General features: G+C 35.9%; 2 protein-coding genes across 3 annotated transcripts; one reads left to right on the forward strand and one right to left on the reverse strand.

Annotated features, from left to right (window-relative positions):
- Positions 1 to 2034: 2034 nt before the first annotated feature.
- Positions 2035 to 3294, reverse strand: LOC306901234 (trypsin-1-like; the record flags this gene model as incomplete). Its single annotated transcript, XM_079468854.1, has 6 exons — positions 3252 to 3294; positions 3002 to 3152; positions 2664 to 2914; positions 2411 to 2547; positions 2205 to 2306; positions 2035 to 2082 (listed from the first exon to the last, which is right to left on the reverse strand). The coding sequence occupies exons 1-6, from the start codon at positions 3289 to 3291 to the stop codon at positions 2035 to 2037; spliced, it is 729 nt and encodes a 242-aa protein (XP_079324980.1). The 5' UTR covers positions 3292 to 3294.
- Positions 3295 to 7559: 4265 nt separating this feature from the next.
- On the forward strand, positions 7560 to 12303 carry irge4 (immunity-related GTPase family, e4). Of its 2 annotated transcripts, none has more exons than XM_079468821.1 (2): positions 7560 to 7820; positions 10673 to 12303. In XM_079468821.1, the coding sequence occupies exon 2, from the start codon at positions 10689 to 10691 to the stop codon at positions 11850 to 11852; it is 1164 nt and encodes a 387-aa protein (XP_079324947.1). In that variant the 5' UTR covers positions 7560 to 7820; positions 10673 to 10688; the 3' UTR covers positions 11853 to 12303. The 2 variants fall into 2 exon arrangements, with proteins under 2 accessions (XP_079324947.1, XP_079324946.1); XM_079468820.1 differs by lacking the exon at positions 10673 to 12303 and adding an exon at positions 8959 to 10534.
- The last annotated feature ends 483 nt before the right edge of the window (positions 12304 to 12786 follow it).

The following is a 12786-nucleotide window of genomic DNA, read 5'->3' on the forward strand; positions in this document are numbered from 1 at the left end:
TCAATTATAGACATAAAAGCGGCAGCAACAAGCCTCTTTCTAGATTCGAACGAAAGGCAGGATTTGATTCTAAAATAAAACCCTAGTTTAAGTTTTAATATTTTTGCTAGCTGCTGAATATGAAAGGTGAAAGAAAGAGATTAATCTATTAAAATACCAAGATATCTGTATTAGAAACACATTCGATCTTCATACCCTGCGAAGTGAGGATTGAAGACAGATTTTATTTGGATTTCAAATTTGAAAATCGCATGACTTTTGTTTTTTCAGCATTTAAACAAGTTTTAAATCATAAGATTCTGTTGAAATGTGTTAAAAACAAGTTGTAATTGGGAGATGGCCTGGTCTGCGGTGGGTGCTGAGCAATACAGTACAGTGTCATCTGCATAAAAATGACATTTTCCTTTAGACACGTTACTATCAATGTTATTTATATAGATGATAAAAAGCAGTGGCCCCAAGTCTGACCCCTGAGGCCCGACTTTTGATATTTTGAGATAGCAATAGGTGTTGCCCTTCTTACCACAAGGGAACAACCACAAGTTGCATTTTTAAGTTTAGCTGTATTTTAGTTTGTTTATCAACAAGTGATAAAACACAAAAGCAAAGTAGTAGTAATGACACAAGCAACATTCTTTTGTCATTTTTGTTATTTGGTAATATGTTTACCGGTTTGATGATGTGCACTAAATACACAAATTTGTTAAAACATGTTGTATGTATATGATTTACAGTAATAGGCAAATGCTTTTATCAAAAGCGACTTACATTGCATTAAACTTTACATTGTTTCATGGTACATTGTATGTGTCATCCCTGGGATCAAACCCATGACCTTGGTTTTGCTAGCGCCATGCTCTTACCCTGAGCCACAGGGTTGGCTACTTATTTAATTGTCATTAATAACAAGCATAAATGCTGTATGTCTCCTGTAGAACTATACAATAAGACCCATTTGAAATAATTATCCATGAACTATTCATTAACTTGCTAAACATAATTTTACCTATTATAGATATATGTTTGGTATTATAATTAATTATATGAATAGTTCAAATGAAATTGAACAAATTATTTTGGGAATTTCTTAGAAATCTCAATACTGTGATATTTTCATTTCAATGGATTAAAAACAAATCAATCTATTGTACTTTTCAACCAAACATAGTAAGAGAAATCTCCTTCTTAATCACTGTATTGTCACTAATGTTTCTGTGGTAAAACTGAAAGTTTTTAACTAATGCAAAAATAGGTTTAATTAGGAGGGTTATGGACTTAACATCACCATATGCAGAAGTCACAGCAGCAGCGTGTTCAGATTGAATGCTGCTAAAACACCAAAGCGCATATAACATGAAAAAGACCAGTTTTGCAGTTTACTTTATTGATATATTGAACATGCAATTGCCACTGTCTTTGTACAGACAGATGAAAGCTAGAGAAAAGAGAAGCCAACAAGGCGCTGAGATTCACAGAAAAAACTGGAAGCTAATAACAGAAACCTGCATTTACAGTTAACATTTTGTGTCAGATGTGTTAAGTTCTGCAATAAAACCATATAAAATTTCACATTGAATACTGTGACTATTGTGTAACTGTAAAGTTTTTGTTAGTATCTTTTAAAATGTATATATTGTGTCCATAAGACTCGACTCTATTCAGGTGTGTGTGGATGGTAAATTAGTTACTTTAAGTTCTTGTTTTAACAGTACTGTTTTATTTACTGGTAATACTTGGAATATACCCCCTAATTACTTTTTCATAAACGGGTTATCATGATTTTCACTTTCTAATTGTTATAATCCATCTGTTTATAATTGCTTAATACTGATGTGGTAAGACCTGAGTAATTATTAAAAAGTTATCATGTTTTTCACTTTATAATAATGTTCCGGATCATGAGTAATAACTTAATACTGACGTGGTAAGACAACTGAGGAATTTTTAAATGTTTTTATTTTCACACAGATGTTTTTTCACTACTACTCCAATACAAAAATTAATTATGGATCGCAGAATTGGAGGTGTGTCACTTCAGTTTGAATTCATGGTGTCTGCAAGCCACTGGCTGAAAATGCAGACCTGTGAGAAAAGAGAATGTGATCATTAACCTGTTTCATGTTTGTCGTTTAGTTAGTAGAAACATTCTTTAAAACAATTTTAGAAATAAATAAAAAACCCTATTTAAAAAGTTGCTATATTACCTTGGCATAGACACCAGGGTTGTTCTTCTGAGCACAGCCATAACCCCAGGACACAACACCCTGCAGCTGGTTATTGCACACCACAGGACCACCAGAGTCACCCTAAAAGAAAGAAACAACATCCAGTCCAGTGAAATTAGTGAATTGTGTTGTATGTATGCTTCATTTCAATGGTGAAGTAGCCTACTGTGTCTATCATTCTTTACCTGGCAAGAGTCCTTTCCTCCCTCCAGGTATCCAGCGCAGAACATGGATTTTGTGATCATGCCGGGGTAGGAGTTGTTACAGTCACTTTCGGACAAGATGGGGATTTGCAGACACTGAAGCTTGTTGGAATCGGCAGCTATAATAAAATAAATAAAATAACAACAGAATGACAACAAATGAAGGATGTTTCATTCTTTCAAGGTAACACTGATGAAAGCTCAGAGGAAATGACATCATCATGTCTGTACTCACTGGAGCTCATGGTGTTTCCCCATCCAGAGACTAAGCACATGGTGCCAGCGGGGGCACAAGATGTGGGCAGGGCCACAGGCTGCACGTATGCGTTGAGTTCAGCGGGCTTGCTAAGCTTGATCAACATGATGTCATTATCAATGTTCCAGGAGTCATACTGAGGATGGCGGATGACACGTTCGGAGGAGATGAACTGCTCAGTATTTTCTTTAACATTAATAAGGTGCTCGCCCAGACGGACCTCAATGCGTCTTAAAGAGAACATAAAATTTCACAATTAAAGGAAACATTGTTTTACCAATTAACCTGAACTAAACTAGTATGTACAGGTCACTTACGACTTGTAACAGTGAGCAGCAGACACAACCCAAAGGTTATTAACCAGAGAGCCACCACAGAAGTGGTAGCCAGCATTCAGAGACACCTGCCACGGCTGAGAATGACGCTGGCACTCATATCCACCAACAATCTTGTCATCATCCAGAGCAACTGCAGAAATAAAAGATCATCAGTATATATTGACTCATTCATATAAGAGTAAGTACAGTGAAATATATGTGAGGTGTGCTGAATGCCGTCTCTACTCACAAGCGGCTCCGAGGAGCACCAGGAACACCAAAGACCTCATGACTGCTGACTGAACCTGTTCGATGATGGTCTCGCTTTACATTCGCAGTATTTATAGGACAAAAAGGTCCTCAACCTATAGATCCACGCCCAACCAGTTAGCCAATGATCAATCAACCATTAGTTTCAAAAGACGTTCTTAAACTCTCTGTAATAATCTGCTTTCTTGAAAGGTACAAAATGACCTCTTCATGATTTGTACATATGTCAGCATTTAAAATAATCGAATTGCATTCTTTAGGAGGTCCCTTGATAAGAATGCTTTAAATCATACATGTAGTAAATATATAGTATGAAGTGAATAATTTTTGCTCATCTAGTTATACGTTTGAGGAAATCATTTGTGACAGGTTACCAAAATGGAAGATGATATTTAGCAAATAAAAATATTCAACAAAATGTCTAACAGCTAAAACCACCTGCCACCTGCATTACAGAACTGTTAACATTTCTAACTATTTCATAGTTTAAAAAAAAAAATAGGTGTCATGTATTACTTTGTATTATTGTATGCATACGTGAATGTTTCTCTTGATAGTGTGTAGACCAAAGAATACATTAATACTGCATTTGGATTGAAGTCCAGCAGCTGTGATGTTGAATATGCATGTTTTAGGCTTGATAACCTTGGGCAAGTTTTACCTTTAAACAGACTTACAGCAGCTGTCTGACTTCTCACTCTGCTCTTCCATCTGTACCTGTCCCTGACTGTTTCACAATGTACAGGAAAACTTGACATGCCTCTGGAAAATATTCCCAATACATTTCCATTAAATCTGCTGATGATTACACAGTGAAATTTAAAATAGCATCCTGTCTCCATATGTTTGAGCAATAGATAAAGTTATTTTTCTGACAGAGACAGACAGTGAGAACTTCATTTAAACCTTGGATCTTTTTTGGCCTAGTCTTAATTTCCTATTTTTGTGTATTTTGAGTAGATCAAACTCAATGAAAAACATTAGACATGTACAGTATATCTCAGAATACAGTTTTCTAAATTATATTAGATTGTCAGTTTTTCTAAATTATATTCAGATAAATACACTGTAAAAAGAATTGTTCACTTAACATAAATTGTTTAGTTATGTTTTTGATTTGACTAAATAAAAAAATCCCTTATAGGGATTTTCAACTTAAAAAGTTAAACTTAAGTTTAGTTTTTTTCAAGTAACCTTGAATTGCAAAGTTTAGTTGAAAATTGTAAACATACTTTTCAAGTTGTCTGTATTTAAAAAGTTCATGTTTGACTAACTTGACAATTTTGCTAAATCAACAAAAACACACTTTTTCAATAAAAGGACTTAATTGTAAAGTGTTGCCCTAAAAGTAAGTTATACAACAGAAAAAGTAGAATTTTTTTGTACCCAATAAAATTGATGCATAGAAATTGTATTAGTATGGAAAAACTGTAACTGTTACAAATACCGATATACCTGCAAGTAATCCCTGAAGGTGCAGCAAGCGCAGTTTGGAGCCATGCCAGTCCAAAACCACGCGAGAGAAAACCGCAGAATCAGAACATATATGGAAAAAAATTACAGATTGAGAAAGCAACATAGATATTATAAATTCTCACGGTGCTCAAACCCAAACTCTTGATTTCTCAGTGTATGGACCTATGCCACCCAGCTGCACAAATAAACATAGCCAGAGCAGCACGGAGCAATAAGAGCAAAAGCTGGCAGATATAGAAATTACGTGAGAAACGAATGGGTTCGGAAGAGAAGCTGAGAATCAAATCAAATCAAAATCTTCACATATACTGTAAACATTACACATCTTTCACACTGGGTTTGAATCACCAACCTCACGGTTTCCAAGCATGGAGTTTTACATGATTACACGCCAAGCAGCTAAACACGTAAACTATGTCTGAATCTATAGCAGTACAGAGCGACAAGAGCAAAAACCAAGAACTTTCAGAGGTTTAAACATTGACATGGGCCAATCTCCGAAGGGGCTGAAATGAGCACATAGAGCAAAAATATCAGAAATACAAGGGAAACAGATATCAGAAGAGACAATGAATGCAAGAATACCCTTTTTTAAAGTAATGCACAACACGTCACATACAGTCACAATAGTTCACTATTAGAAAGAGACAATGTCACAGGCACACTCCATTTTGTAGAGGTATTTCTCAAAAATTGCCCCAGAAATCAATAATGAACTGTCAGAAAACAAATTTCAGATAAAGCTTTTAAGAATTATAAACAATTATATAAAAAGCGTTATATCTTTTGAACACTAGGTGGCACTGTCTTGAAACTCCAAGTGTACATCCCTGACTTTAATTCAATGGTGCGTACCAAATTTGGTGCTGATTTATTCTACAGTTCGTTACATCTATGCTGTATTTAAACAAACAGACGAACACACACTTTTAGGTTCATCTCCTCGTCTCTCACTTCTTTACTGAAACTTTCTCTGTTGCCTTTCTCTTAACCGGCGCCCTCCACAGTAGTCTACCACAACCAGTACGGAATAACCAGTTGGAAGTGGGCCTGGCAGGTCTATGGCTACATCCTGCCAGGGCCGTCTGGCAGTGGCGTTGGTCTCGGCAGTTCAAGTGCATCCGGCCTGGCTACCACCTGGCACCCATGGCAAGATCTGCAGTGCCATTCTGGTGCTTTATCTACACCCAAACTTTACATCTCAAATGTTGCTTGGTGCCCACAATTCCTAAGTGTCCTTTGTGTGCTAAAGCCAGAGCCCTGGGCCGTAATGCTTTCAATATTACTATACGGGTTCCCCGTTCTTTTTCCGTCTGGGAATATCTGCGTTCACAATCTGTCAGCCAGCGACTCCCAGCATATTGGAACTGTTTCCCCCTTCTGGGTCTGAACTAAGACTGTCCCCAGTCCAACTGGGCTTGCATCTGCTATCACTTTGGTTGGAGCATCTTTGTCGAAATATGCCAGTGTACCTAGAGCTGTGAATCTTCACCTGCCTCACGATTCGATTTGATTACAATTCAGTGTCTCGATTCGATGCATCTTGTACGCCATTTTTGTTATTCATAATTTACAAACAATTGAACCTCTTTCTCTAACAATTTCTTTTTTTAGCAGCTTTGAAACAAAACTATGTCAAATTACATGACAATACTGTCTGTAACAGTATATAACCACAAAACCCCTTTACAGTACAAAGTAAATATATTAACAAAAGGTTTCAACCTAATGAACATTCTGTTGCAGCTTTAACTCTAATTTACTTAAGAGTAAGGTTAATTAAAATATAAAATAACTCAACAGGCTGTTGAGCTTTTTCCTGAATAGAAAACTAGCAATATAGTGCAACGCATTGCATTAACTGGAAGAATATGACATCTCAGTTTTTAATAAAATGTTTAATTAAGGAATCTTTCTTATTTGGACTTGGGTGTTATACAATATTATGTGAAGCCCACTGTAAAAAATCTGAGAGTTTTATTGGACAGCGATTTAAAACTGGACAAGCAGATTCATTTAATAATTAAATCTAGGTTTTTCAGTTAAGGCAAGTTTCTAAAGTCAAGTCTTTTTTGTCTTTGAACGATCTTGAGAGAGTTATTCATGCTTTTATTTCGATATATATATGTAAATAAATAAACTGAACTAAACTAAAACAGCAACATGAGAGTTTGCAAATACCTAAGAGATAACGCCCTCTAGTGGCCACAGTATTCTTTACTTTCTACTCGAGGGGTAGTATTTGTTTATACCATCTTATTTGACATCAGCATAAAATATTTGCACAAAGCATCAATCTATTTTATTAAATACTGTGTCGGTAACTGTTTAACTAATAAACATTTGAACTGCCAATTTCCAGTCAGAAAGGGGTAATTGTAACAGTTTGTTTTGTGTTTCTAAGTGGAAAATATATATTTATGGCAAACAGTTGTCGGTTTTTAATCATGTAACATTGAATTATTAACATTAAAGACTATTTTTGTGGGGCATTGGTGTTGGGCGAGAGTATGTCCAGTCTTACTGTCAAATGCATAACTGTAATGTAAATTAAGTAAAATGGTACATTGTCAGTTTTGCTTTATGTTCTTTAAAGAAAATACTCTGGGTTGCTCAGATTTCCATGACCTACATTTGACAGGACCTTTTTTAAAGTGCATGGTAAATATTTTAGGATTTGTGTGTTCTCTGGAAATCCAACCCATGACCTACCAATGCAATCCTCTAACTGAGGTACAGAAATGTTATTGATAATAAAATTAATGCATTGTGTGTATTAATGTATCTATGTGTGTATTTGCTGCTTTTCACCACTAGCGGCGTCATAACCACGCAATTTAGCAATACATCGAGGGAGTCGTGCGTAAGTTTCGTTTTCAGTTTCGTGATATTGTTTATAAAGGAACCTCAGGTAGGACTGGTGACGTAAGTTAGGTGCTAGGTTGGATGGTATCGCCCAGTGAAAACCGTACACACCCTATAAATCCGGTTAACAATTTATAACTGGTGTTGCAGAGAGCGAGTAGGCCTACTTAACGTTACAAGTGCAACTGTATGAACAAATAAGCTCGAGGTAAGTTCAAAACTTTACAACTAACTCGATAGTATCACGATAGACATGTAGCCTATTGTCAAAACAGTTTTACACGTTAAGCTAACCTAATGTCATTTTCGAAAATTAGCCATGGTTTTACTCGAGTCAAAAACGAAAAAAAACAGGGTTTTACTACCGTTAAAAACTAAACCACGGTAAGAAAACCTTTTTTAAGAACCATAGTAACGATGGTTTCAGCTTAGTTTTTAAGTTGAAAAGAAAAGCCTTTGTTGAGTATGGAATAACACTATTTGAATATTCTTTTGTCTCTCAGTAGCCATTTTAACAGTACTGATCTGTTTGAATAAAACAACAAAAACTGATATTCCCACACAAAAAATATCAAAAATAAATAGTTTTTCACTCCGCTTGACATTTCTTATGTATCCCATATTAGAAGCAAGTTTACAGTCTATCCAAGTATAATTTAAAGGCAGGTCCTTATAAGATATCTACTAAGAATATCTATTCCACCCACCCAGGGTTTGTGGCATATTAACTGTATTGTATGGGGGCTTCCTCTAATAAGTTAAATAAATGTTTTAGTAAATAAAATATATATGTAATGTATTTTCAAGTAGCCTTAATATGTAGCTTTTATTTAATTGAGATCGGTTGAATGGTTATTTAAAAAAAACCTGATAAATATATTTACAACAGTTGTCTACGTTTTCTGTTTTATATATTGGTTTTATATGATCCTGACAGGGCAGAAGAGCACACCTGTCGGGTCAGTTGTCAGAACATTAAATGCCATCCCTGATGGTTCTTGCTAATATCTAAACATGTTTTTAGGACATGTTACTCATGAGTTTCACACACTTTATAGTATGTAAGGTGGTTTCAGACACAGGGCTGGTTTATAAAGTTTAATGTGACTCATGTTCGTGGGTGAGAAAGGAAATTTGTTAATGCCATTTGTCTAACAGCCAGAAGCAATGTGAATGAGCATGTTGAATAGAATGAAAAATGCATTGTGCCATCTGATTAGACAGTAGAATACTTTCTAAGCCTTGCAACAGTTTTGAACAAAGCATGACAGCTTTATTTCCAAAAGCTGAAAAGCAATACCTGGACACACAGTAGAAATGTTAACATGCTTTTGTAACTTTTGCAGCTAAAACGATGGAAACTCAAGACTATGATGTTATGGAGGCAGTAAAAGCATCAGGGGAGTCCACACTGGAGAAAGCTAAAGCAAAAGCTTTAGCTGAGTTTGACCAGTTGTTAAATGTTTCGCTTAACATTGCTGTGACAGGAAATACTGGATCTGGGAAATCGTCCTTTATAAATGCACTTCGAGGTCTGAGTGATGATGATAAAGATGCAGCTCCCACTGGAGTCACAGAAACTACAATGGAGGTCACCAAGTATGAGCATCCTGGAATGCCAAATGTGAAAATCTGCGACCTGCCTGGAATAGGAAGCCCAAATTTTAAAGCAAATAAATATCTTAAAGAGGTCAAATTTGACACCTATGATTTCTTCATTATCCTTAGCTCAGAGAGGTTCCGTGAGAACGACATCATGCTGGCTAAAGAAATAAAGAAGAAGAAGAAAAACTTTTACTTTGTTCGTTCTAAGATTGACAACGACATCTCATCAGAGCAAAAGAAAAAAGGATTTGATGAGCAGAAAGTTCTTTCCAAAATAAGGGAGGACTGTAAAAAAAACTTAAAGGAAATGGGAAACCCCAACATTTTCTTGATATCATCTTTCGAAATGGAGAAATATGATTTTGAAATCCTCAGAATCACACTAGAAGAAGATCTACCCTCCCATAAGAGATCTGCTCTGCTACAAGCCTGGCCAGTGTGCTCTGCTGAATCTCTTGAACAGAAGATCAAGTTCTTTAAAGGGATGATCTGGGCTGCATCTCTTGCCTCTGCTGGTATAGCAGTGGTCCCTGTGCCCGGTCTATCCGTAACATGTGATGCAGCAATTGTTTTATCGTTCTTCATAAGGTGCTACTACGCATTCGGCTTGGATGATGGGTCACTGACCAGACTTTCAGAAAAAGTGAACATTTCCCTGGCAGAATATGTGGGGAAATCAAAAATTGCTTCTGCAATCCGAGACAAAACACTGAGCAGGATTCAAGTCTCTGCCACATTAGCTTTGCTGTCTGGTGTTGAATATGTATCGAGTCTTGTTCCAATTGTGGGCAGTGTAGCTGCTGCAGGATTGTCCTTTGGTACCACAATGTACATTTTGAAAGAAGGTTTAAAGGAATTGGCAGAGATTGCTCGAGAAATTAGAAAAGTGGCTGGGTTGGATGTAGTATGTGATACCTCTTAAGTTAGCCAGAGCGTGCAGTTCTTTATTATAACTTTTTTAAAATTATTTTTAGCATGTAAACATTTTGTTTGCCTTGAAAAATTGTAGAAGAGTAGTTTGCTGACATGTGAAAGTGGATGTACAGTAAGGGGGCTACTAAAAGTTCTTGAATACCACCTTTGACTCCATGTGAATGTCCTACTCCAAGTGAATGTCCTGACTACCGCAATATCATCATAATGTCACTATTACATTTTTTGTTGGTTTTATTTATTTATTGTAGAATTCAACTTCCTGAAATCTGCAGTTCTTTTCATAATTACAGTATTAGAAAATGTTAATAAATTGCAAAGTAATTGTTGTCACATATAATATCTAATCACAAATTATAAAAATAAAACATTTAAATTTGTATCACCTTTGTTGCCTTTTTGTGAAAAATGTTTGTGCACTTTAACAATTCATTATTTAAAATAAATACATATATATCATGACTTGCTGTACCATTTCATTTGAATGTGTTTATTTTACCTTCTTATTTATGTCTTTTACAGTAAAGAACCAGGCATAATGGCAGATTGTTCTACTTCCATGGATTTCTCTGGAGCATTGCAGAGACTAGGAGAAGATGACCCAAGTGCAGCTGTTGCAAAAGCTAAAGAACAACTTAACATTCTTGACAATGTGAGTCTCAACATCGCAGTGACTGGTGAAACAGGTGCAGGCAAATCTGCCTTCATTAACGCTTTTCGAGGTCTGGATGATGATGAAGATATGTCTGCACCGACTGGAATAACCGAAACCACAAATGAAGTTACCATGTACACCCATCCCACAATGCCCAATGTGAAACTCTGGGACCTGCCAGGAATCGGTATGCCAAATCTCAAGGCAGACCAATACCTCAAAAAAGTTAAATTTGAGACTTATGATTTATTTATCATCATTTCATCCACTAGGTTTAAGGAAAATGATGTATTTTTGGCTATGGAGATGAAAAAAAAGCACAAGCATTTTTATTTTGTCCGAAGCAAGATTGACAATGACATTCACTCAGAGTCACGCAGCAAAACATTTGATGAGCAGCAGCTGCTTTGTACAATCAGGGAAGACTGTCTCAGAAACTTGAAGGAAGTTGGAGACCCAGAGGTGTTCTTAATATCCTCTTATGATCTTGGGAAATATGATTTCCAAAACCTGGTAGATACCATAGAGTTAGAGCTTTCGGAACAAAAGCAATTTGCTCTTGTTCAGTCATTGCCAGTGTGCTCTTTGGCTATGCTAAAGAAGCAAAAAAGAAGAATGGAGAAGTTCATCATGCTTTTTGCAATTGCCTCCGGCTGCGGTGGCTTTTTTTCCATCCCTTTTCTGTCTTTGGCTTTTGACAAGACAGTACTTGTGGCGTTTTACACAAGTTGCCATCATGCGTTTGGGTTGGATGAGAAATCAATCGAGAAGCTTTCTGAGAGGGTGAACAAGCCTGTCCAACATCTTAAATTACCAATAAAATCGCCTTTGACGTTAGCGCTGATGGACAAAAGTAAGCTTGTGCCTCCTATCGGTCCGACATGCCCAGTTACAAGCTTGGAAAACCTGTTGGACGTGAAACATTTTGTGAAAAGGTTTCAAAACGCTACTCAGGCATTTAATCATACATATTCGGTCCTGAGTCAAGGTCTAAATGACATGGTCAATGATATGACGGAAGTTCTCAGAGTGGCAGGTTTGGATTAATAAAAGTAAACCGGAATAACTATAGGAAAACTACAGGACAAGGTCAAAACTATGAAATAAAACTAGTAGAATGGATACTGAAAATTGCCCAGTAGTGTGCTTCATATCTCGGGTGGTGGATTTTGTATATATTTTCTAACAATCTAATCATTTTACAGTAGTATTTTTATTGAGGACAAATAACATTACTGTATGCTTTACATTCTTGGCTGCACTACTCTTCTATTTACATTAACGTAGGCAACTGTATTGTATTAAATCTTTTGTGAATTATTTTGTTATTTGTGGTATTCTGATTGTCTTTGTGATTGCTATGTTGCATTAGCCATGTTCGAATGTTTACAAGAAACTTAGACTTTCAGATAATTCTTATAACTTCAAGGAATATATTTTTATGAGGTACATGGTAATGTGAGAATATGAAGAAACATTAATAAAAAAAATGCATTTACACCCCTTTGCTTGTGGTAATGCAGGAAAGAGAGTATATTCTGGTAAACAACTTGGCAATCATTTCAACTTTCACACAGTGTGTGTGACTCAAAAAATGTCCCAGCCCTTTGTTCCTTTCAAATTGCTTTTTAATGTGTAAAGCAACTTGACAAAGGTACAGTATGAAAATTCTTATGCATGGTGATATTTTTAGATTGTTGTCCATGACAACGTTACACATATGATAGTCAAGCTACAAACTTGCTGGTAAACTCCAAATTATTCTTGTTGTTTTATGTACTGTAAAATAACAGTTAAGATATATATATACACACACACACATAGATATGCATATACATTAGGGCTGCTAGATTATGACAAAACCATAATCACGATTATTTTGGCCATTATTTAAAACGATTACTCATTAACCTTTAAAACAACATTATACAATTATAAAACTATGCTTTGAACTCTGAATTTAACTAAAAAATAAATGTCA

This window comes from Barbatula barbatula (genome assembly GCF_947034865.1).
Source record: "Barbatula barbatula genome assembly, chromosome: 12".
NCBI classification, from domain to species: domain Eukaryota; kingdom Metazoa; phylum Chordata; class Actinopteri; order Cypriniformes; family Nemacheilidae; genus Barbatula; species Barbatula barbatula.